The 21843-nt window shown below is 41.9% G+C and overlaps 1 protein-coding gene across 3 annotated transcripts in view; it reads left to right on the top strand.

Annotated features, from left to right (window-relative positions):
- The first annotated feature begins 3109 nt into the window (after window positions 1–3109).
- DOK5 (docking protein 5) overlaps window positions 3110–21843 on the top strand; it is an 86521-nt gene continuing 67787 nt past the window's right edge. The window contains exon 1 of one of the 3 annotated variants that reach the window (XM_074969534.1): window positions 3110–3434. In XM_074969534.1, coding sequence (XP_074825635.1) covers window positions 3369–3434 — 66 coding nt within the window. In that variant the 5' untranslated portion in view covers window positions 3110–3368. The remainder of the gene's footprint in view (window positions 3435–21843) is intronic. The other 2 variants (XM_074969535.1, XM_074969536.1) reach the window with 2 other exon arrangements.

Raw genomic sequence — 21843 nt, 5'->3', positions numbered from 1 at the left:
CCCCCTCAAAGAATTCTAGTAGATTGGTGAGGCAGGATTTCCCTTTACAAAAACCATGTTGACTATTCCCCAACAAATTATGTTCATCTATGTGTCTGACAATTTTGTTCTATAGTTTCAACCAGTTTGCCGGATACTGAAGTCAGGCTTACCGGCCTGTAATTGCTGGGGTCACCTCTGGAGCTCTTTAAAAAAATTGGCGTCAGATTAGCTATCCTCCAGTCATTTGGTACAGAAGCTGATTTAAATGGTAGGTTACAGGCTACAGTTAGTAGTGCTTCAATTTCAAATTTGAGTTCCTTCAGAACTCTTGGGTGAATACCATCTGGTCCTGGTGACTTATTACTGTTTAGTTTATCAGTTTGTTCCAAAACCTCCTCTAATGACACCTCAATCTGGGACAGTTCCTCAGATTTGTCACCTAAAAAGAATGGCTCCGGTTTGGGAACCTCCTTCACATCCTCAGCCATGAAGACTGATACATAGAATTCATTTAAATTCTCTGTAATGGCTTATCGTTCTTGAGTGCTCCTTTGGCATCTCGATCGTCCAGTGGCCCCACTGGTTGTTTAGCAGGCTTCCGGCTTCTGATGTACTTAATTTTTTTTTGCTATTACTTTTTGAGTCTTTGGCTAGCTGTTCTTCAAATTCTTTTTTTGGCCTTCCTAATTATATTTTTACACTTAATTTGCCAGAGTTTATGCTCCTTTCTGTTTTCCTCACTAGGATGTAACTTTTTAAAGGATGCCTTTTTGCCTCTCACTACTTCTTTTACTTTGTTGTTTAGTCTCGGTGGCACTTTTTTGGTTCTCTTACCAAAAGGTGGGTCCATGAACAAGTCCATTTAGGGTATGGAGCAGAGAAGTGGAATATGACCATGGAGAAAATAGCATGACCTAGAACCTGCCTTTCCCAATACAAAACTGTATGTGAGGTAGTAGGTAAAGCAGGGGTTGACTCCCTAAACTGTACCTGCGTTCTGTCCCTGGTCCCTTCAGCTGCATTTAATGGAGATGCCTATAAAAGCAACTCATAGTTACAGGGCTACAGGTTCAGATGGCAGACCACAGGCCTACACTAGCTCTGCTTCCATGGCTCTCAGTGAAGTTACAAAACCTTATGTGACTGGCCAACTTGTTGCTGGTTTGGTGCCAATAGTACGCTTGGGTCTGTACAATAGACATAAAAAAAGCAATCCCTGTCTGAAGAATGTAGTTACATACCTAGAAGGTATATTCCACATTTACTATTGATCTCTGGGTTTCAGTGACTATTTCCTGGTCTGCCTTGTAGCCACCTGCCCAGCTCCTCTGTAAGAAGCATGTCACTGCAGTAATCTGGCAGTCTCAGTCTGAAAGAGATTGGGAAGGAGGATACTGAAATACCTGACAACGGGTGCCTGTGTTTAGAACTCTTAACAGGTAGTAAAGGATGCATTTTTAAATAATCTCCAGTTTTACAAAGTGAGCAATTCCTTCCCCAGCAATGGGGTGTATGAATAAGTTATTTCAACTGTGGTCGTGCTGGGATGGGGGTGGGGGTGGGGGATGTGCCTGGAGTTCTCCCTTTCCTGGTTTCATTATTATGCTCAGCAGTGCTTGCAAACATCTGAAAACAATGACTATCCACTGGCTGCAGCATGCTGCCCAGCGCCAGCCAAGTTTCTTTCATCGGGACAGCCACACATTGCCAGAGTAAAAGTCTGTGTCAGTGTGACATTTCTACCACTTCCCCAGGGCCAAGGCTCAGGTTACTTTCAGTCAGAGTCTGGAGTGGTGCCAGTTGCCCCATGAGGCAGCCAAGAGACTTTCTGGGAAACTCACCTTCCTGCAGAAAACCACAGGGGGACCACCACTTGTCCTGAGAATTGCAGGACAGCCCATTATTGAGCACTGGTCCTTTCTTACTTGGCTCTTAAACTTAGCACAGAAAACACACACACACACACACACACACACACACACACGGCTAAGAACCTGATCCAATGCACATTGGAGTCTTTTTGTTATCTCCAGTGGACTTTAAATCAGGCCCCAAAATAGCATGTCAGTTTATACTCAGGGAATTATACATACATGTTGAAAGATTGTAGGACAGTATCACTTTTAGTGGTTTTAAGGGTGACGTGCAATTTTTTTTCCTCCCAATAAATGACTTGGGGTGTGTGTGTGGGGGTGGATGTGGGCTTGTCCGTGGCTTAATGTGTGGCATGTCAGGGTATGATGGTACAGTGCACTAGCTTGCTGTGCACCATGTTGACGTGTGGACCCTGATATTGGGCATGAAAAGTTCTGTAGCGTGCTTTGACATACTGTGACCTGTTTCAAACAGCAGTATGTCAAAGCATGCTCCAGAACTTTTAACTAAAGTATCTTGTTCCACGTGGTCAGAGTGCTATAGATGTACACCTGAGCTCGCCCCCCTGGCCCCTCTCCACCTCTTCCCCCCCAGGGTAACCAGACTTTTGGTGGCCGGTTCAGTACATCTCACCAGACACTGCCCGGGTTCCCGTTTTGACCGAACTTTCCAGTCAAAAACTGGGAAACCCTAATGAGGGCACCCGGACACAGCAACCAAAAACCGCACTGTCCAGGTAAAACCTGGATGGGTGGCAACCCTATGGCCAACCCTATAAAAGGGGGAAAGAGAGACTGAAACATGGGTAATGAGAAGGAATGAACACAACTGAGAGGCTGGTGAAAGAAGGGAACAGACAGAAGGAACTGGGACAACTGCCACAGAGCATAGAAAAATAAGGGTGGAGAAGACAGGTAGAAAAGAGTGGAGGAAATAAAAAGGACGAGTAAAAACCACTGGAAGGAAAGCTAAGTCACTCCAGAGCGTGTGTATATATTTAAAGGGGCTGGACAGAACATACAGGGAACGGGAGAAACTCACAAAGCAGCAACATCTTTCAGCCAGCCCTATTCCACCAGTCTCTCCCCCCCCCCCCGCGCTCATTGTCTCTCTGGCATCGAACATAATTCTCCCGGGGAGCCCCCCAACTTTCCGGTGCTTCTCCCCGCGCACAGCCAGGACGGCTGCTTCTCCAGGTGCAGCCTCCGCTAGGTGGGCTGGCCTGGGGGCTTTCTGCCCCGCTGGGGAGTAAGGCAGAGGGCGGATCCCGCTGTTCTGCCAGAGGAGAGGCGCTGAGCTCATTGCACTTCCCAGGCAGCTGCAGCCGCCAGCGCTGTCAGCTGGTGCAGAGGGGTCTTCTAGCCTCTCTTCCTCCCTCTCCCAAGTGGATTAAAACTCTTGCCGCTGAGTTTCTGGGTCAGGAGGATTATTCCAAGTGATGTGGGCTTGGTGAATCATTTCAGCCACAGACTGGCTTCAACTTGGGCGAGCAGCTCCTCCCCACAAAAAGGATGGCTTCCAATTTTAATGACATAGTGAAGCAAGGGTATGTAAAGATTAGGAGCAGACGTTTAGGTGTAAGTATTTGTGCTTTCCCTTTCTGTTTGTTTGCTCTTTTTTTCCTTTTGGTTGTTCAGTGTGACATGGGCCAGGGCTGCAGACAGCATGCGCGAGGGCTCCCATTGTTATTTCTTTTGCAAACTGCTCGGTGGCTGTCTCGCGGGGGGGGACGTTGCCTTTTCTTTTTGTAAAGTGTGAGCTTGGGTGCTAGGGAAACGTCGGTTCCCTGCGTCCCCCAATTCAGATCGCTACTGTGTCCTTTGCACACAACAAATATAGAAACAGCTCGAGGTGCAGCGCAATAGGCTGCTCTCTGAACAGATGCACTTTGGTTTTTTGGAAAGGGCAGACCTGAACTTGGATTCGGTTCTGCTCGGGAACACAAGCAAGATCTCCATTGCCAAAGGGCTCTCGCTCACTCAGCTTTGCACTTGAGCTGCAAGCCTTTCGGTAGCAGGGACGGTGGATCAGAGTCTGACAGTAACATGCAGCTACCAAAGAATCTGAACTGGGAAGATAGCTTCTGAAATATGGGGTGGGGTTGGCTTTCCGTGACTTCTTTTAAACCACATGTGTGTTTTGGGCAGTTGTTGAGAATCACTGGGGGCAGGAAGCAGTAACATATGTGGAGGGGTGTTAACTAACATTTTCATTAGGATGACAGCGGAAGGCCTGTGTGACTGATCTTTGATGTACAGGGAGAAACTCAGGAAAATTAATCGTAATTAACTAAAGGTGTGAATTTAGTGGATTAGTTAACTCCCATTAAACCTTTGTGTGGATGCTCTTACTCAGAATAAAACTGGCCTTAATTCAGTTTTTTAATCATTAAGGCCACTTTAATTCTGAGACAGAAACCCATCCACACAAGAGTTTACTAAGCCACTTTAAATTCACCCCCTTGGTTAATTAGGATTAATTTTCCTGAATGTCCTTATGTAGACAAGACCTTACTTCCTGCAATGCAAACCCATGCCTTTTGAAATCAGTAAAATTTGTGGCTGTCAAAACCATTCATCTCACCTGGGTTTGTGATTGCAGCTGCTCTGATGCCATGGGCACTAGGTATTCCTACCGACTGACCATTTACCCATTAAAAGTTTGCATTTATGATTTAAAAGCTCTGGTGTGTTGCGGGGTGGGGAGGGAGATTTGTACTAGTCTTAAAACACTCTAAAACTCTCTGCACTGAGTTTGCGGGTGCACAATAGATTTATAATTTCTGATATTTTTTTTTTCTGTCTGCCACTTCCTTTTCTTTTGCAAATATGCATTTGGTTACTATTGTGAAATGTTTATGGATTTAAATGTGGGTGTGATGCATATAATGTAAGCAGGCCAATTCCTTATGGAACATCTTTTGGCTTTCATTCTCCTCTCGTGTGATTAATTCCCATTAGCATTATTGAAAATACACTGCTGCTGTCTCTCTTCTGGGTATCAAAGCATGGCAAGCTACCTAAAAGCTACAGTTAATCAGCCTTTCAGGCTGCAAAGCATAGTTCTTATTGTATAAAATATGCAACCTAGTGGGAAGGCAGTTGAAGGTGGGGAGTGGGAGGGTTCTTAGATTTTGGATGTACCTACCCTTTTGTTATGAGAAGTTTAGAATGCCTTCTGGTTTTTGTTGTATGCCAATATGATCAGCCCTTGCGTTATTAACTCAGTGACTCCGAATCATTCATAGTTTGAAGCTTTACACTGAGGTTTATCACATGGGAATTTATTTGAAAGATTCTGTGGATATCTACAAGGTTTTGCTGGCTTATTACAGTTATGATCTTTTTGATCTATATTTACTTGGTATATAAATAGTGTTCTAGAAAACAGACACTCAAGGAAGTCTAAAAGGAGAACTTTCCATAAGTGTTGCATGGAGTTTGTACAGTGCAGTCTTCTGACAGCTAAAATATGATACAGCTTGTAATTGCCTCATGTTGATGGAATCTGCGCAATCTGTATAATTAGTCTTGGAAGGATTAGCTTTTTATCGGTAAATGTTGGTAAACATTGATTTCACTATACACACACAAACCGATGAAAAAATATTTCTCAATAATTGAAATTTACAGGTAGCAAAGTAAGAAAAGTACTGCTTAAGAGCTTATTCGTTTGATTTAGGGATATATACTTTGTACATTTTAATATGTGATATCAACTTGTGCTTTAACAGTGATAAAGCTATAACTTTTTGAATCTCAACATCTACTGTCATAAAAAAATTGACACCTTCTCATCCCCATAGTTTCCCCCCCAACTGCAGAAAATTTAAATTGATAGCAAATTTTTTTTTCAAAATAAATATAGGTATTATCCATTGAAATTATTAAAAATCTCATTCTGCCAAGTATATGTATAATATATACAGTAGCCATGACCCTTCGAATAGAAGGATTTCATTTTGAGCATTCTCTGACAGACTTATTGGGCCCAATTCATTTCAGGTGGAACTCTATGACAGCCATGCATCCAGACCCTTATTATGGGTAACTTTTATTGTATTTATCAATACTGGGGAGGGGAAAAACACTTGTAAAGCAGAGGAAAATGAACACAGTGTACATAATTTCCCATTGAAACAAACAAGGAGCATACCATGCAGTTCACAACAGGTAAATAAACAGACCAAACTTCCAAACAGCAGCTAACTGTAAAAGATGTGCCGGAGAAGGTGGATGGGCATGTAAGCAAGCCCAGTCAGTGGTAGCAAGACAATGTGGAACTTCATTTGTCACTAAAAGAAAAGGAGGACTTGTGGCACCTTAGAGACTAACCAATTTATTTGAGCATAAGCTTTTGTGAGCTACAGCTCACTTCATCGGATGCATAGACTTATCACTGTAAAACCTTCAGCTCACTCGTTATGGAAGAGTATTCAGTCCCTATAGTATATAGACTCACATTTTTCTGTCGTTGGTTTATTTAGTTAAGATCCATAGAATTGGAATTAATCTCTTTTTAAAAGGTTCTCTCCTTTACCTAATCTGATTGCCTTTTATTCCAAGTATTAATTATGATTAACCAAGGTAAAATACTTTGCAGTCTACCATCACCAGTTGATCTAAGACAGGACAAACGTGGTGTGGAGAGTGCTCTTATAGTTTGACACCTTCATAGAGTCAAAAGCTGAACAGGATCAAAATTCGGACAAAGACCTAGACTCTAAGTCAAGTACCCACATTTGGACCTAAATTATACCTTTGCTAAGCCACTGACTTTCCAACCCAATGGGGCATAGGTAGTAGGCTTGCTGCAGCTACCAACTGAGGGGGTTACTCCTGTAGCTCAAGTGGCCAAGGTCTGTGCTGAGGAACTGAGGTCCCTCCTTCAGACTCCACTGATGCCCCATACACATTGCAGCGTGTAATATTCTCTCTAGTACTAGTTCAGGCTGCTAATGCTAGAAATAACCTGGCTTCAGATTTTTCACCACTTGCATTTGCTGTAAATGTCTCAGCTCTACATTGCCAAGATATCAGATTCCACTTCATTACAGTAATACTTTCAGTAATTATAATTAACATAAGTACTTAAATATAAGACCAGCGTGTGTAGAGAGTGCTGCAGCAGACTAAGGATCAGTACCACACCCACTTGTAGCTCTGAACCAGCACAAACGTACCAGCATAATTCTGCTTCAGCCAAAGCTTTCAGTGGGTTGTATTGACTCCTGGAGCTGTCTATTTTAAGGTTTCAGAGTAACAGCCGTGTTAGTCTGTATTCGCAAAAAGAAAAGGATCACTTGTGGCACCTTAGAGACTAACCAATTTATTTGAGCATGAGCTTTCGTGAGCTGAGCTGTAGCTCACGAAAGCTCATGCTCAAATAAACTGGTTAGTCTCTAAGGTGCCACAAGTACTCCTTTTCTTTTTGTCTATTTTAAGTACCTATGACCCCCCATTAATGTAGTATCTGTGCACCTCACAATCTGGGATGGCTTTTATCCTCACAACACCCATGTGGGGAAGGAAGTGCTATTTTATACCAATACGATACCATCTTACAGATGGGGAATTTAGGCCTAGATCCTCAAAGGTACTTCAGTGTTACTCTGCTCTGCATTGCAGCTCCTAATCCGTAGACAGCTTGCTGTCTAGTGAAACGCACAGCTCCACGTTAGGTGTCCAGGCTCCCCATACAATGCTTGGGGAGAGTTAGGCACCTAAGGAAGGGATCCTCAGAAGGCAGCAACCTGAGTGGGGAGCCACCGCAGGGAGCTAGAAGGGAAATGCTGAAGAGAGAGAGGCTTAGGCACCAGACTGGGCCAGAGACTGGGGCCTTTTTTTGCTCAGGATCCTCTCCTGGAGTCAGGTGCCTATGTCAGGTCAGATAGCTCATGCTTCAGCAGCCAAAACAGAGACCTTTGAGAGAGAACTTCACCCCCTGCCAATACCCTGATGGGTAGGACACTGATTCAGAGCAGGGATTTGAACCAAGGGCTTCCCCCATCTGGGGTGTGTACTCTAACCACAGTCAGTCTCTCTCTGGCCTACTGACAATTTATGTGAAGTGGAACAGCTTTAACAGGAGGGATTGAGAGAGATTCACCCTGGACTAATCAATAACTTGATGGCTGGGGCACTCACCTGGGATTGATGGAAACCTCTGTTTGAGTCCCTGCTCCTAATCAGGGATTTGAATCTGGGTATCCCCTTCCCAGGTGAATACCCTAATGTCTAGATTGGCTACTTGCAAGGGATGATGGTCTCTCTAAACCAGAGGGGAAGAGGTCTTAGTTTCAGATGTTCACATGAGCAGAGTTCTGTCAAAAAATTCCTGTCCTGCTTGGTTTTTATGCTGTGCTGCCCTTCTACCTATTGGTGTCCTGCATCTGGCTCTTCTGCTAGAGATATTTGATCCTAGGTGCATTCAGACTGGGCCTGCTGGTGAGACAGGCATTCCCTTGTGTACTGTGAGAATCTTGCTTTGGAGCCTCTGGCTCTGAGCAGCTTGTTAGCTATGGGGAAACACCAGCCATTTGGCATTCAGAAAATTGCCTACCAGTGTAAAGTTTGCTGCCCGCAAAGTTAATCAACAGCTGAGTGGTGGCTTTGAGAATATAAGCGGCACCTAAATAGTGGATTTAGGCGCCTAAAAGAACAGATAATCCTGGATCCATAGATACCTATATAACTGGGGCAGGAGGTCTGTGGTGGAAGCAGGGACTTGAATCCAGGTCTTGAGAGATCTGGGCTAGTGTCCTGACCACTGGACAATCCTTTCTCTAGATGAGGATATAGTACATCAAATTATCACTTTGCATATATTGTGGGATGCAGCAGGCAACCCCTCTAATCTTGTCATAGTGAAACCAGTAAATACAAACTGCTCAGCACTTGCAGCTGGGCCCAGATTTCCACTTCCATATCATTTAGGTGCCTACACAGGAGATGAGCTCTTTGAAAATCTGGCCCACGAGTAACTTGGCACACTTTGTGGGAAGTCGCATTAAGTTCAGTGGGGTTACTCATGTGCTCAACTATCCGTAGGATTGTGTCCTTAGTTTGTTTTATTTTACAGAAAGACACAGCCTAGATGAATAAAAGGGCCTCTTCTCTTCTTTCCATATGTTTATAGTTATGATATAGGTCTTGTAGTTCACTCAAGCATGCCTTATTGACAGCAGTGATCTAAGTTAATTTGGAAGTGGGTGGTTACACTCCAGTATTATCCAATCCCGCTTTATTTTGATGATTTCTAGCTTGGTGTGTTTGACTACAGCAGGGGTAGGCAACCTATGGCACGCGTGCCAAAGGCAGCACGCAAGCTGATTTTCAGTGGCACTCACACTGCCCGGGTCCTGGCCACTGGTCTGGGGGGCTCTGCATTTTAATTTAATTTTAAATGAAGCTTCTTAAAGATTTTTAAAACCTTATTTACTTTACGAACAACAATAGTTTATTTGTATATTATAGACTTATAGAAAGAGACCTTCTAAAAACGTTAAAATAGAGTGAATAAATGAAGACTCGGCATACCACTTCTGAAAGGTTGCCGACCCCTGGACTACAGATGTATTTTCCTGATGTATTCTGGAGTTAGATTGGAGAGGTAAAATACATCAGTAGATGTGTAGTGACACATTTTCTTGCCTTTGTCTTCACAATAATGTTACGAGTGCTATTTTTATGGATACAGGGTTGAGTCGCCAGGTTCTACTGTGTTCTAATCCTGACTGAGACACTCAGTCTATGGCCTTGAGCAAGTTACTTCAGCGTTCCATCTTGGTGAGTCTTGCTGGCTAAAGTAAGACTCTCACCCAGTTCTCCTTAGCAGAGGTTGGTGCTGGTTGTATTGAGCCATGTGCAGGTTGAGGGGCTGGGAGGTGAGCAGATACTGGTAAAATTCCTCAGGAATAGAGCTAGCTGAAAATTTTTCTGAAATGATATTTGTGTGGCAAAATAGGGTTTAGCTGAAAACATCAGTATTTTTCATGGAGAAACTTCTATTTTTCATTTTTTGTTTTGTTTTCTAACTTTATTTTGAAACAAAATTTCAAGGGGGGGAAACCATTGTTTAAATTGTGGGGTTAATCTCACTTTCTGATCGTTTTCTAACTGGGAAAAGGTGGGGGAATAGTAAGTGTGCGTGTGTGTGTGTGGTGGGGAGGGGAGACAATTTTAAAACCACGAGTAAAACTTTCAATTCAGGATTTAGTGGGGAAAACATCCTTGTTTTGTGAACAGCTATCTGAGGACTCGTTCCAAAGTGGCAAGGATTCCATCACTCTGTGGTGAGATAGAAGATAGAGAAGTGGTCTAATGTTTTTCTCCAACAAACCTGGCACATGTTTAATCAGTGAATCGACTCTTCAGGCCAGATTCTGTGCCTAGTTTCTCCAGTGTAAATCTGGCCTAATTCCATCCTGAGGAAAAATGGGAGCAGAGTTTTGACTGTACAACTTCTCTTAAGTGCTGACATTTCCACAAGAGTGGGGTGAAGCTGATGCTTGTGTGTGTGGTTCTTAAAACATTCAAGTAATTCAACCACCAGCTTCCCAGCCTGGGACCCCAGAGCAGTACCATCCTGCCCTGGTCAAATCTGGCCATTGTATGGGTTAATACCCAGTCTGCCTCTCCCTCAATGTGAAGAGAACAATGCACACTTGTGGTAACCAAGCAGAGATTTTCCCCAAGCACTCCAGTCAAAGCTCACTGGTTTAGATTAAAACAAAAATAAGTTTTTTATTAACTCCAAAAGATAGATCTTACATGAGTATAAGGGATAACAAACAGATCACCTAGCAAATAAAAACACAACCTAAGCTTAATATACTAGATAGATTAGATATGAATTAGCAGATTCTCACCCTGGGAAATGATACAAGCAGGCTGCGTATTCTTAAGGCACAAGCTGCATTAGCTTTACAGTTTGGATTTCTCAGGTCTTCATTCACAGGCTAGAAATCCCTTTAGCCTGGGTTCAGCACTTCCACCAGTTCAGTCTTTGTTCTTCAAGTGTTTCCAGGAGTCTTTGTGTGTGGGGAGTGAAGAACCACAGATGATGTCACTCCCTGCCTTATATAGTTTTTGCATATGGTGGGAACCCTTTGTTCCAAAGCTTGGTTCCCAGACTAGTCTGTGGAAAAATACTGACATCCCAAAATGGAGTCCAGTGTCATGTGGCTTGTTCACATGTCCCTGTAGAGTCATAGCAACCATCACTCAGATTGTCTGTAGTGTTCTCAGGAAGGCTCAGCAGGTGGGAGATAAGCTTCTCCTAGAGCCTGTTGTTCTTTCTAATGGACCATTTCCCTGAATAGGCCCTTCCTCACCCACTTTCTAGATTGAAAGCATCTTGTCTAGTGGGCATTATCCAAGTGTAACTACATTTGAAGTACAGATACATAGTCAATATTCATAACTTCAGGTACAAAAATGATACATGCATACATACAGGATAATCATATTCAGCAAACCATAACTTTTTTCCAATGACACCTCACATGACTTATCTTGCATAAACTACATCATAATTATGCTATAATCATATTGTAATAATATCACTATGAAGAATATGGAGTGCAGTGTCACAGTGGGATGCTGTCTCATTAAATAAGGCCTGCCCCTTACCTTTCATACATTTGTGTGTGTGGTCTTTTACTCCTTGAAATGTAGGTGGTCACCCTACTGCCTGGAGACATGCATTCAAATTACCATATCAGATTGGACCAGCAAGTCTGGCATTTAATATAAATAATTGATCATGACAACAGCAGATCTTTGTGGAATAAGATTCCTCTTGTACTTGGGTGACATGAGGAATATAGGAGGTGCCAGTCAGGTTACACTGAAACTGTTCTTGCCCTCTCATTTATCCTTCTGAAAAAAAGATTTCTGTCTTGCCACTGAATAAGCCAAACCAGAAAAAAATTAATGAAAACTTTTCAGGTTTTTTTGACTGGCTGTAGAGCTGACCAATGGCTCGACTTTTTTTGAAATATTAAAAGTAATCTTTTTAAATATTAATAATGGTTGGGACTTTATTGCCATTGACTTTTTTAACATGCAAGGTGCTCAGGTATAGCAGTGATAGACAGCAGTATAATTCTCTAAAATAGGACTGTAATATATACAGCAAAGGCCAAGTCCTTATATCAAGCTATGCTCCATCTAGGACTGGGGTGGGAGAAGTAGCTGTAAGCCACTTTTCTGCTCCCCTAACGCAGGTGATGGCTGGGGTCCAGAGCACCTGATGTTAAGGGTGGCAGGAGCACTTCTCTAAGGATTGCTGGATCACAGGATGACCTTTATGTTTCTGGGGAGCAGGGAGTGGGTGGTGTAGAGCTAGCTATGTCAGTTTTATGTCCCTCCAGGATTTTCACAGTACTAGGGAATTCCCATCTGCCTTGTTAGGGCATCTCTTCAGCTACTTTGTGCTGCTTGAGAAACTAGCCCAAAGACTCCTTTGTTCAAGATCCACATTAGCATCATGAAATATCAGAGTTTATATACATTTGGTTGTTGGGTTGAGTGTTTGCTTTGACTTTTGCCATTGGTTTCCCTTTGCCTTTAATCACTGGACAAGACTATATCCAGTAATGGAGATACCCTATATTCATTCTACTTTTAACCCTGAGAGACTACTTGTGTTGGCTGCTGGTGGGTGGATGCATAATTTGTAAATTCAGATTGTGTACTTCCCTGAATTTTGTGAGATTTGTAAACTGACCAGATTCTGTGACAACTCTAGACTTGCTTGATTTACAGTATCATAATGAAGGAAAACTTGCCCAGCTTAAAGACTAGTTGTCACTAGAGATTTAGGAAAAATTAAAAATTATTAATCTTCTTTAAATACCATGGGAAATACTGTAGAGCACTTTCATATGCAAGATAAGAAGGCTCATATGTTAGATGAGGATGTATTAGTGATGAAATTTGATTCAGAGAAAAGGCTAGTTATTAAAATCAGCTTTGACTGTCTCGTATATCTTGAGGCCAAATGTATATTAATTCAATTCTAGAGCAGTATATACACAGACAATTGCGTGTGAATCACTTGCGATTCTAAATGCTTTGGTCATCTTTGCCATTCAGCCTAATGTATTTGCTTTGTAATGTTTCTTTAATGTCTACAAGACAAGAGATTTTTTGCTGGAAAATATATACAGTTCACTAATCAGCTACATGGTATGGTTGCAAGCCAAAGAACATCCTGCAATTGAAAATACTCTGTAGCACTTTTAAAACCTTAATGGATAACTATAAAGAAAACTACTACTGTAATATATGTAATATCTGGTTTTATAAAATTATTTTTTGCATTGTATCAAAAGGGTATATGGAGATTAGAGGGCAAATCATCAAGTACCATAAACTGTCATAACTCCATGAAATCCAATAGAGCTATGATACCTTACAGCAGCCAGGGATCTGCACCTAGAAACCTGTGGACTGGTGCACTTCATCCTATGATATACCAAGACACGGCATGTAAGAAAACCAGATGCTTATTCTCTTAATGCGGGGTCTGTCGAGCAATAGGAACACAATCTGCTTCTTGTAGCTATGTCTTGGCACCAGTATTTACCTTGACCAAACCTTTTTCATGAGTGCTCAGTGGAAGTTTGTTCTGAGAGTCTTGTGAAATCTACCACCTCTGCACTTGCTAGGCCATTCACTGAGCTGTTCTCACAGTTACCATGTACTGTGGTTACTGTCAGTATTTGTAATGATTAAATCCAGAATCAGAAGTATTTAAGCGCCTAACCTCCATAGGTCTCCTCCCATGTCACTGCCTTCCTAAACTAGAGCATTGGGGTAGCCAGTTCAGAGGTGGGATTGCCCTACAAACTACCGTTATGAGCAGTCAGCTGGCTTTATCTCTGACTCACTAACTGTGATGTCTAGAGACTAGTTCGTAGAGATGAGTTCTGAGAACTGGTCTTGCAGAAGGGACAGCCCCAATGTTTAGTCCACTTTTAAAATATCAGTTGTATAGTCGGTGCTTCAGATCCAAAATTTAACTTCCCAAATAGGTTTAGGTAAACTTCAAAATGAATTACATACAGTTCCCATTACAAGGTTGGCCTTGTGTAGACACTTTGAACACAGCCCTCAGGCACCTAAATGTACAAGTGGCTAGGCCTTCAAAGGAGGTCAGCACCCTGCAGCTCCCATTCTTGTCCATAGGAGCTGCTGGGTGTTGAATGCTCTTGGAAAATCTGGCCACTTCATTTGGGTGCCTAAGGGGAAATCAAAAAATCAAGGCTCAAAGGTGGGTGCCCAACGCTTTCAAAAGCTTGATTTTTATTAATGAAGAGGCTAAATCTTCAAAAGACTCATGCCCAGCAGCTCTCATTGAGACCAAAGGGGACTGTAGATGGTAAACACTTGGGTGCCTAGGTAAGAGCTGTTGGGTACTTGGCTCTGTAGAAAATCTAGACCGTCTTGTTTTATTTTTTGCCAGGGGAGAGAGGTGGGCAAAAACTTCCCACTATTCCAGCTCCATCAGTGATAACACTAGAGTAAAAAAGGCTCCTGTGGTGCAATTATCTTAATTATCATGTCCCCTAATCTGGATCAGAACTAGTCTAAACAAACATTGGGTGAAATCCTGGCTCCCAGTGTCCTGGGAAATCCTGGCTCCCAATGATGTCCCAGTGTTAAAAATGCTGGTGGTTGCAATAGCTTTTGTCTACACAACATCTCCCACTACTACAGTCACAGGTAGAGATGCAACAATGGGAATTTTTTTTGCTTCTAGTGCAGACAAGATCACTGAGGACTAAATTGGATCCATGCATCACTGTGCTTTTCCTTTGTCAAAAGAGGTGGACCATATTCCTCTCCCAGAGACCTGCAGCCACCTTTTTCATTGTTGTGACTACAGCCTAGGTTTAAAGAATTGTGGCTCTGCACTCAAATTCTGTTCTGGGAATTTGGTTTTTGAGTGAGATGAGGGTGGGGGGAGGGAAAGCTGATTTTCTTAACTGTCTATCACTTACTGATAGCTAATTTCTAGGAAGCATTTGTGTAATAGGTGGAGTAACATGAAATGCTCTGAATGCCAGATGTTTCCAGTTTGATTAAAGATTCAAAAGGAAGAGGAGTTCCCCAGGCTTCTGGACTGTTTAACTAGATTGATGTGTTACCCACAGGATTACAGATTCTTCTTTTATCAGACTTGCATGGTACTGTGAGGCTAATGTCATCTTAAAAACCAACACAAAAATGTCACCTAAAAACTGACAGATGCATATTTTTAGCATGTGCTAATTGACTGTGTTGAACCTGGAATTTACCAACAAATCTCAGCCACACAGGCTAAATGCTAGATTTAAAAAATGTGGGCTGTACAACAATTTCATTTTACTATGAGCCCCTTAGAAAATAAATTGTCACTGTTGTTGCTATTTAGTTCTTAGTTTGCACTAGAGCTAGCCTGGAAACATTTTTGTTCCAATTAAAAAAAATTGATGGATCTCAACATTTTATATTAAAAGTCTTGGGGTTTTCATGAAAAATCCAAAAACGTGAAGTGGGGGTGGTGGAGACAGACTTTTTTAAGGTGAAATTTTTCAGTTATCAAACTGAAATTTGCAGGTTTCTGTTTTTGACACCATTAAAATTTCTCAAATAGAGAGTTCCTTTTTGATTGGGTGGGGGGAAACATTATTCTTTTGGGGATTTTTTTTTTCAAATGAAATTTTTTGACCAGTTCTGTGCGGTGTACTTTGTGTCCTTGGCATCTTATGAAAAATAGACCTAATCCTGGAAGTTCAATGTGAGTGGACCCCTGCGTAATGGGGAACAAAATGCAAGTTTGGGGTCATAGTGTAAGAAAATTCATGCCCTCACAATCATACCAGATATTTATGACTTAAACTTTAAGCTGTGAAGACTGAGTCAAAGGAGATGAGTGCTGGAAAAGTTAAGAACCTCAACCTGCAATATGTTAAACTTGTTGAGTGATCATATTTTTAGCAAATTATAAAATGTAAAATGTTGGAACAAACCTACAGCGATCAGGGATTTCATGCCACTTAGTATGTCCCAGTGACAGCAGGGATAGAACTCAGAACTTTGTGCCCTAAAATCACAGGCCTCCAACCATTTAACCCTCCTCCATATTCATGGAATAATGTTGTACCCTGTGAATGTAAATATGTTGCGATAACTCATGAACTAGTGGCCAGCCAACTATGTTTTTTTAGGACATTGTCACCTAGGCACAGATACACAATTCAGCCAAAAAAGAAATACAGAAAAAAATATTTTTCATGCTATCAAAAAAGTACATGGTGGTACAAATGTACCCCAAATATGTTACACTATATTGTATTTTTAGTAGTTCTGTGTACGTTTGCTTCTAGTCAGAGTATCTTGTGTTGCAATAGTGGTAACTACGTATCCCCTACTAAGCAAGCTGTTTATTTGACATAAATGTAGTTTGCACATGCTAATAGATAATGTATTTGTGGGGTAATGTTGTACCCCACAAACACACATGTTGTGATAACTCATGAACTAGTGGCCATCCAACTATGCCGCTTTAGGACATTGCATGTGCTTACTGATGATGGTGCATTGCAGTACAAGTGGTGGCTTCATACAGTTGCCTTAAGGTAGAAGCGGCAAAGAGTCGTGTGACACCTTATAGACTAACAGGCGTATTGGAGCATAAGCTTTCGTGGGTGAATACCCACTTCGTCGGATGCACAAAAGCTTATGCTCCAATACGTCTGTTAGTCTATAAGGTGCCACAGGACTCTTAGTATGGATCTGTAAAAGTGGCAAACACGGCTACTCCTCTGATACTTAAGGTAGAAAATACTCCAAGGAGGTATGAAAATTGCATCTAGGCACACCTGGAATGAGAGTCCTGCTAGTTCTTTCAATTTGCTAGTTAAATTATTTTTTTTTGCTTAGAACAGTGGCTTTTAAAAAATATTTTAAGTTTCTGAATGCATTTGGGGTACAAACTTCCCTCATGACACAGTTAATGTAAATTTTTTCTTGACAATGAATGAAGATTAAACTGAAGAAATCTCCTTTTGTGGATAGTGGTATAAATCCTATGGCACAGCTAAGCAGGGTTGATTCCATTTGGTAAAGGGCGGTGGGTAGGCATGCACACTAGCCAGTTCATTCCAATATTGCTGTAGGACATTGTTAGGGTGACTTATTTGGAGATTAAGAGGACAGTAATTATGTGACTGCCACCATTTTGGCCAACACGAGAATTGAACAGGGGGCCTTCAAAACTAAAACCATGCATTGCCACAGATTGAGATGAAGGTAGCCTTGCCATGTGAGAGCCGTAACAGTCTCATATCATCTGTGGACTGGAGACGGAGTAGGACATATAACATCCTGACCACTGGGTTACAGTTGCAAACTGATGATTACATTACATTTTATGACATAAATGAATAGGATGGTATTTTGTTTTCAACCTCAAGCACTGGCCCTGTGAGTTGTCCAGGGTTTTTGTTTGCAGGAGTTCAGGGGAACCTGTTTCTCTTCACATGGTTCTCACGACATGATTTTTCAGTTTGCGATTTTAAATTATTACCCCAAACTAAAATAATCTAAGTGTCACACAGCTTCCTCTTGAAATCACTAAGAGTCTAGATGGATGTGAGTGTGGTCACTCAAAATCTGACCTGGGTACATTGGAGGTTTGCATAGTGCAGGAGTTTTCGGAGTGTAATGAAACCTTAATCAGGTGAGTTGCACCTAGTTCCCACTTCTGTTTAAAATTTCATAGCTCCTCCAGGTCACTAGTTTCGAGCCTCCTAATGTCACGCATGGTTGTGCTGTTAGTTTATATGGTCACGGTTACCATTAGTAGCATCTGAAAGGCTGATGGTAAAGAAAGGTAAAAGATGTTGGTAATAACCTCATAAGCAAAGGATTCTAAAAAAAGCTCTCTGTTTGCTGGCTAACATGTAGATCTGAAATGAAGAATTTCTAGATATACCTTCTTTATGATTGTCTAAAGATGGAGGATTGTGTAGAAGATGTTTATGCTATGGTGCATGTAAAAAGCCAACAATGAAGCAGGCATTTGTGTGTGTGTGTGTGTGCGCACACACACACACACACACACAAATGCCTGCTTCATTGTTGGCTTTTTACATGCACCATAAAATATATATTTTAGAATAGGAATTACTAATTTTTCTAGGTATCTTTCAGCATGTGTTTCAGACTGAGTTGAGTCCCCCATATTTCTCTGGGTTTTCATTATTTTGATGTAAAATTGGCAGTAATTCCAAATGTTGGCTCTTCCCCCCGCATAAACTAAAAAGACTCCCAAATGAACGGAGGGGGAGAGAGAGAAAGTGTGTGTGTGTGTGTGTGTTAGCAGTGTTTGGGGGAGAGGCTTTCTGATTTTAAAAATCCCAAAACAAGAACACCTGATTAAGGTGCTTTTTAATCTCAGGGATTCAAAGTAACTCACGGTGCCCTGTACAGCAGTGAATATATAATCAGTGATTGTGCATGATGTTTAATAAGGACAGCATTGATGGAGAATAATGGAATGGATGAAAATCCTTCATCTTCTTGCACTTCATCTTTGTACAAAAGAGAGAGTAAACAGTAGAAAATGGCCAAAGAAAACCACACTCTGTTGTGAGCGAAGTTGATCCTTGGCTATCCTGGAAAGCCACCAGCCAGTGTAACTAACCTTTATATAGTCTAAGGCCAGGTCCTCAGCTGGTGTAAATTGGCATAGCTCCACTGAAGTCAATGGAACTATCTCTCTATATAATATAGACCTGCCAGCTATATATGTCTTTTGTGCCAGTGAAATATCTTGAGGGAAATAACAGATGGAGGGTGTGCGATAACTAAGGCTGACATGTTGATTTTATTTCTATAGTTTTAGATACATTATGAGAGTTGATGGACTAATTTTGTAATTTTTTTGCCTCAGTTCATCAGGTGCTGTCAGAAATATCACTGGAGTCCCAGGCTATCAATGAATCTGACTTTATTTCCTATACTGAAGTAACATAATTTGTTTTAATTAAAAATATTGATGGGTAGAATGACTGTGGCATTTCTCTCCTAGTAACCTCACTACAGCAGATGAAATTGCCCCTTTACCTAGCATGTTATGTTCATCTGGGGAACAATACAATCTCCATTGTCAGCAAAGGAAAAATTAGTTTTAGTGCTCTCACTTATTTAGGTAAAGAATCTGCAAGAAGCAAATGATAAAGAAGCTGCAAATTGATTATACTGAAATAATTAATGTCTGTATTTTGTGTGCTGCTGAACTGCACTTACAGTACAATAGCAACCAAAGGCACTTCTTGCCACACTGTGTTCACTTGGCAAAGTTCCCGTTATTTTTTTCCTCTCTGTTTAGCCAAATAATGCAATTTGCTGCGTGATGTGAAGACAATGAAGTAAGTGTTGTGCGTATGTGTCATAGTCTGTGGGCCTGATTCTAATCTCATACCCCTGTAAATCAGGAGTAACTCCATGGAAGTTAACTGGTTTTACACTGGTGTAATTCCATCTAAATGAAATTGGGGTCAGGCTCTAAGCATCTAGTTCTGAAATACCTGAATTACCCCATTTATGTCCTGGTAGGACCAATTTATTCTCCTAAATTGAGATGCATGCATTTTACACTGTCTGGATATTTCAGATGAGACCTAAAAACTGAACCTTTGTGTAATAGTTCCCAAATTAGCTGCACCTCAGACCCCCTCATGGTCTCTATGAGGGCACCCCATTTAAGTCTCAAGCAATCACCTTTTTCATGGTGGAATCTCACGTTCTTCTCCCTCCCAACTAGGGTCCTAGGCAGTAGACTCCTGCAATTCACTGACATAACTTCAGCAGGTCAAAGTTCAGTTTAGCACGTTGGGTGCAATGTTAGGTTATCAGTGACCAGGAAGCTTTCATAAAGCAAAGTGCAGTTCTCCAAAACAAAAGCATTACAGAAGGAGTTTGTTCCTGCAGGAAGCATCCTTTTTCTGACCGATTTAACCAGGAATACAATCACTAGCCAGCACATAGAGAAGGAGACCATTCAGACATATATCATTTATAAAGAGAGTGCTGTTTTCATAGCATTGCATCTGTCACACTCTTTAACCTGCCTGGACACTGAAGCCTCCAAAGTATTGTTTGTAAATTGGCCTCTGCCTTTTTGGCCAAAATTTCTTCTCCTTGAGGTCTGGCTGGCTGCTGCCCCTCTTGTTCCAGAAGTGGCTGGAGTTCAATGCTGAGAAAAGGAGGTAGGCACCTAACTCCCATTTCAGTATGATTTTGGAGCCTAAGGAAGTTAGACATCTTTGAAAGTGCCAGCCCAAACGCACTGGGGATATTTAGGGTGGAAGGTGCAGTGACACTGCATCCCATATTCTTCACCGTGATGTTATGATGATATGACTATGGCATAATTCAAGATAGGTCATGTGAGGTGTCATAGGAAAGGGTATGGTTTACTGAATATGATTATCCTATCTCTATATATGTATCATTTGTGTATCAGAAGCTAGGAATATTGACTATATAGCTGTATTACAAATGTGTTTACACCTGGGGAACGCTGATTAGGCAAAAGATGCTCAGTCTAGATGGCTGGCTGGGAAGGGCCCATTCAGGTTGATGAGACTTTTAGGAGAAAACAATAGGTCTTGGAAGAAATTAATCTCCCACCAGGAAGCCTTCCTGAGGATACCGTGTCATGTGACCTGGTCACCTGGTGCTGGACTCCATCTTGGAATACCAGTGTTTTTCTACTGACGGGTGTGGGAACCAAGCTTTGAAACAAAGGGTTCCTGCCATATGCAGGAACCACGATGGCATGGGAATGACATCATCGTGGTTCTTCACTGACTCCCCACCCGAAAGAGACTCTTGGAAACATCTGAGGAACAAGAACTGAACGGGGGGAGAGAGTGCTGGATGCAGGCTAAAGGGATTTTTAGCCTGTGAAAGGAACACCTGAGTTTTTAAGCTGAAAACAAGTGCAGCTGGCCCCTTAAGAATCTCTGCAGCCTGCCTGAATCATCTCAATTTGCTACTCGTATCCAATCTCTTTAGTATATTAAGCTTAGTTTGTGTGTGTTGTTTGTTTGCTAGGTAATCTACTTTGCTCTGTTTACTATCCCTTATAATCACTTTAAAATCTATCTTTTATAGTTATTAAACTTATTTTTGCTTTGTCTAAAACCAGTGTGTGGGAGTCATAACTCAGGGCAGAAAGCTGTTGCATATCCTTCTCCATATTGAGGGAGGGACTGAATTTCATGAACTTATGCTGTACAGATCCCTGTGTAGCATAATTTTGGATTTACACTCCAGAGGGCGGTGCATGCCTTAGGAACTGGGAGGTGCCCTAGCTGTGCCTTCCCATGCACAGCTGATCACAGCATCTGTATGTCCTACAGCTAGGTGTGTCCCTACCTGTATGTGTGCTGGTAAAGTGCAGGCTGGAGCCTGGGAGAGGGCTTGGCAGGCTGGTCACAGCAGTACAATGTAAAGGGAGCCCAGGCTGGTGGGGCTCAGTGGTACCCCAGTTTCAGGTGGCACCCCAGGGGGAACCCATCACAGGTGCTATATAAATACAGTATACCATCATTGCTTGTATGTATTGAAGCAGAGCATCCGTTTGGACAGAATATGCACCAGGGTATGTGACTTCTAACTAGAGTGTCCCCAGCTCTCAAGGGTGGTATCACAGCTCAGGATGGAATGGAAACTATGGCAGCACTGAATTATCTCCTTATAATTGTGATGCCAGTGGTAGAAATGGACACGTATTACTAGATCTCTCTGTTACTGTATGAAAAGCCCAAATAGGGAAGTATCTGTTGTTCTACACCTGCTGAGCCAGCAGTTGAATCTTTCCCTGGTGCTGTCAAGGTGGCTGGTGTAGGGCTTCAAGAGCAGGGGGACCAATGGGTAGACTCGGTCCCCCAGGATCACTAATTGCATCAATACTGGTAATCTG

The sequence above is a fragment of the Natator depressus genome, chromosome 13, assembly GCF_965152275.1.
Source record: "Natator depressus isolate rNatDep1 chromosome 13, rNatDep2.hap1, whole genome shotgun sequence".
Classification (NCBI taxonomy): domain Eukaryota; kingdom Metazoa; phylum Chordata; order Testudines; family Cheloniidae; genus Natator; species Natator depressus.
Note: the sequence above shows the minus strand (reverse complement) of the source record. Positions and strands in the feature narration are given on the sequence as shown.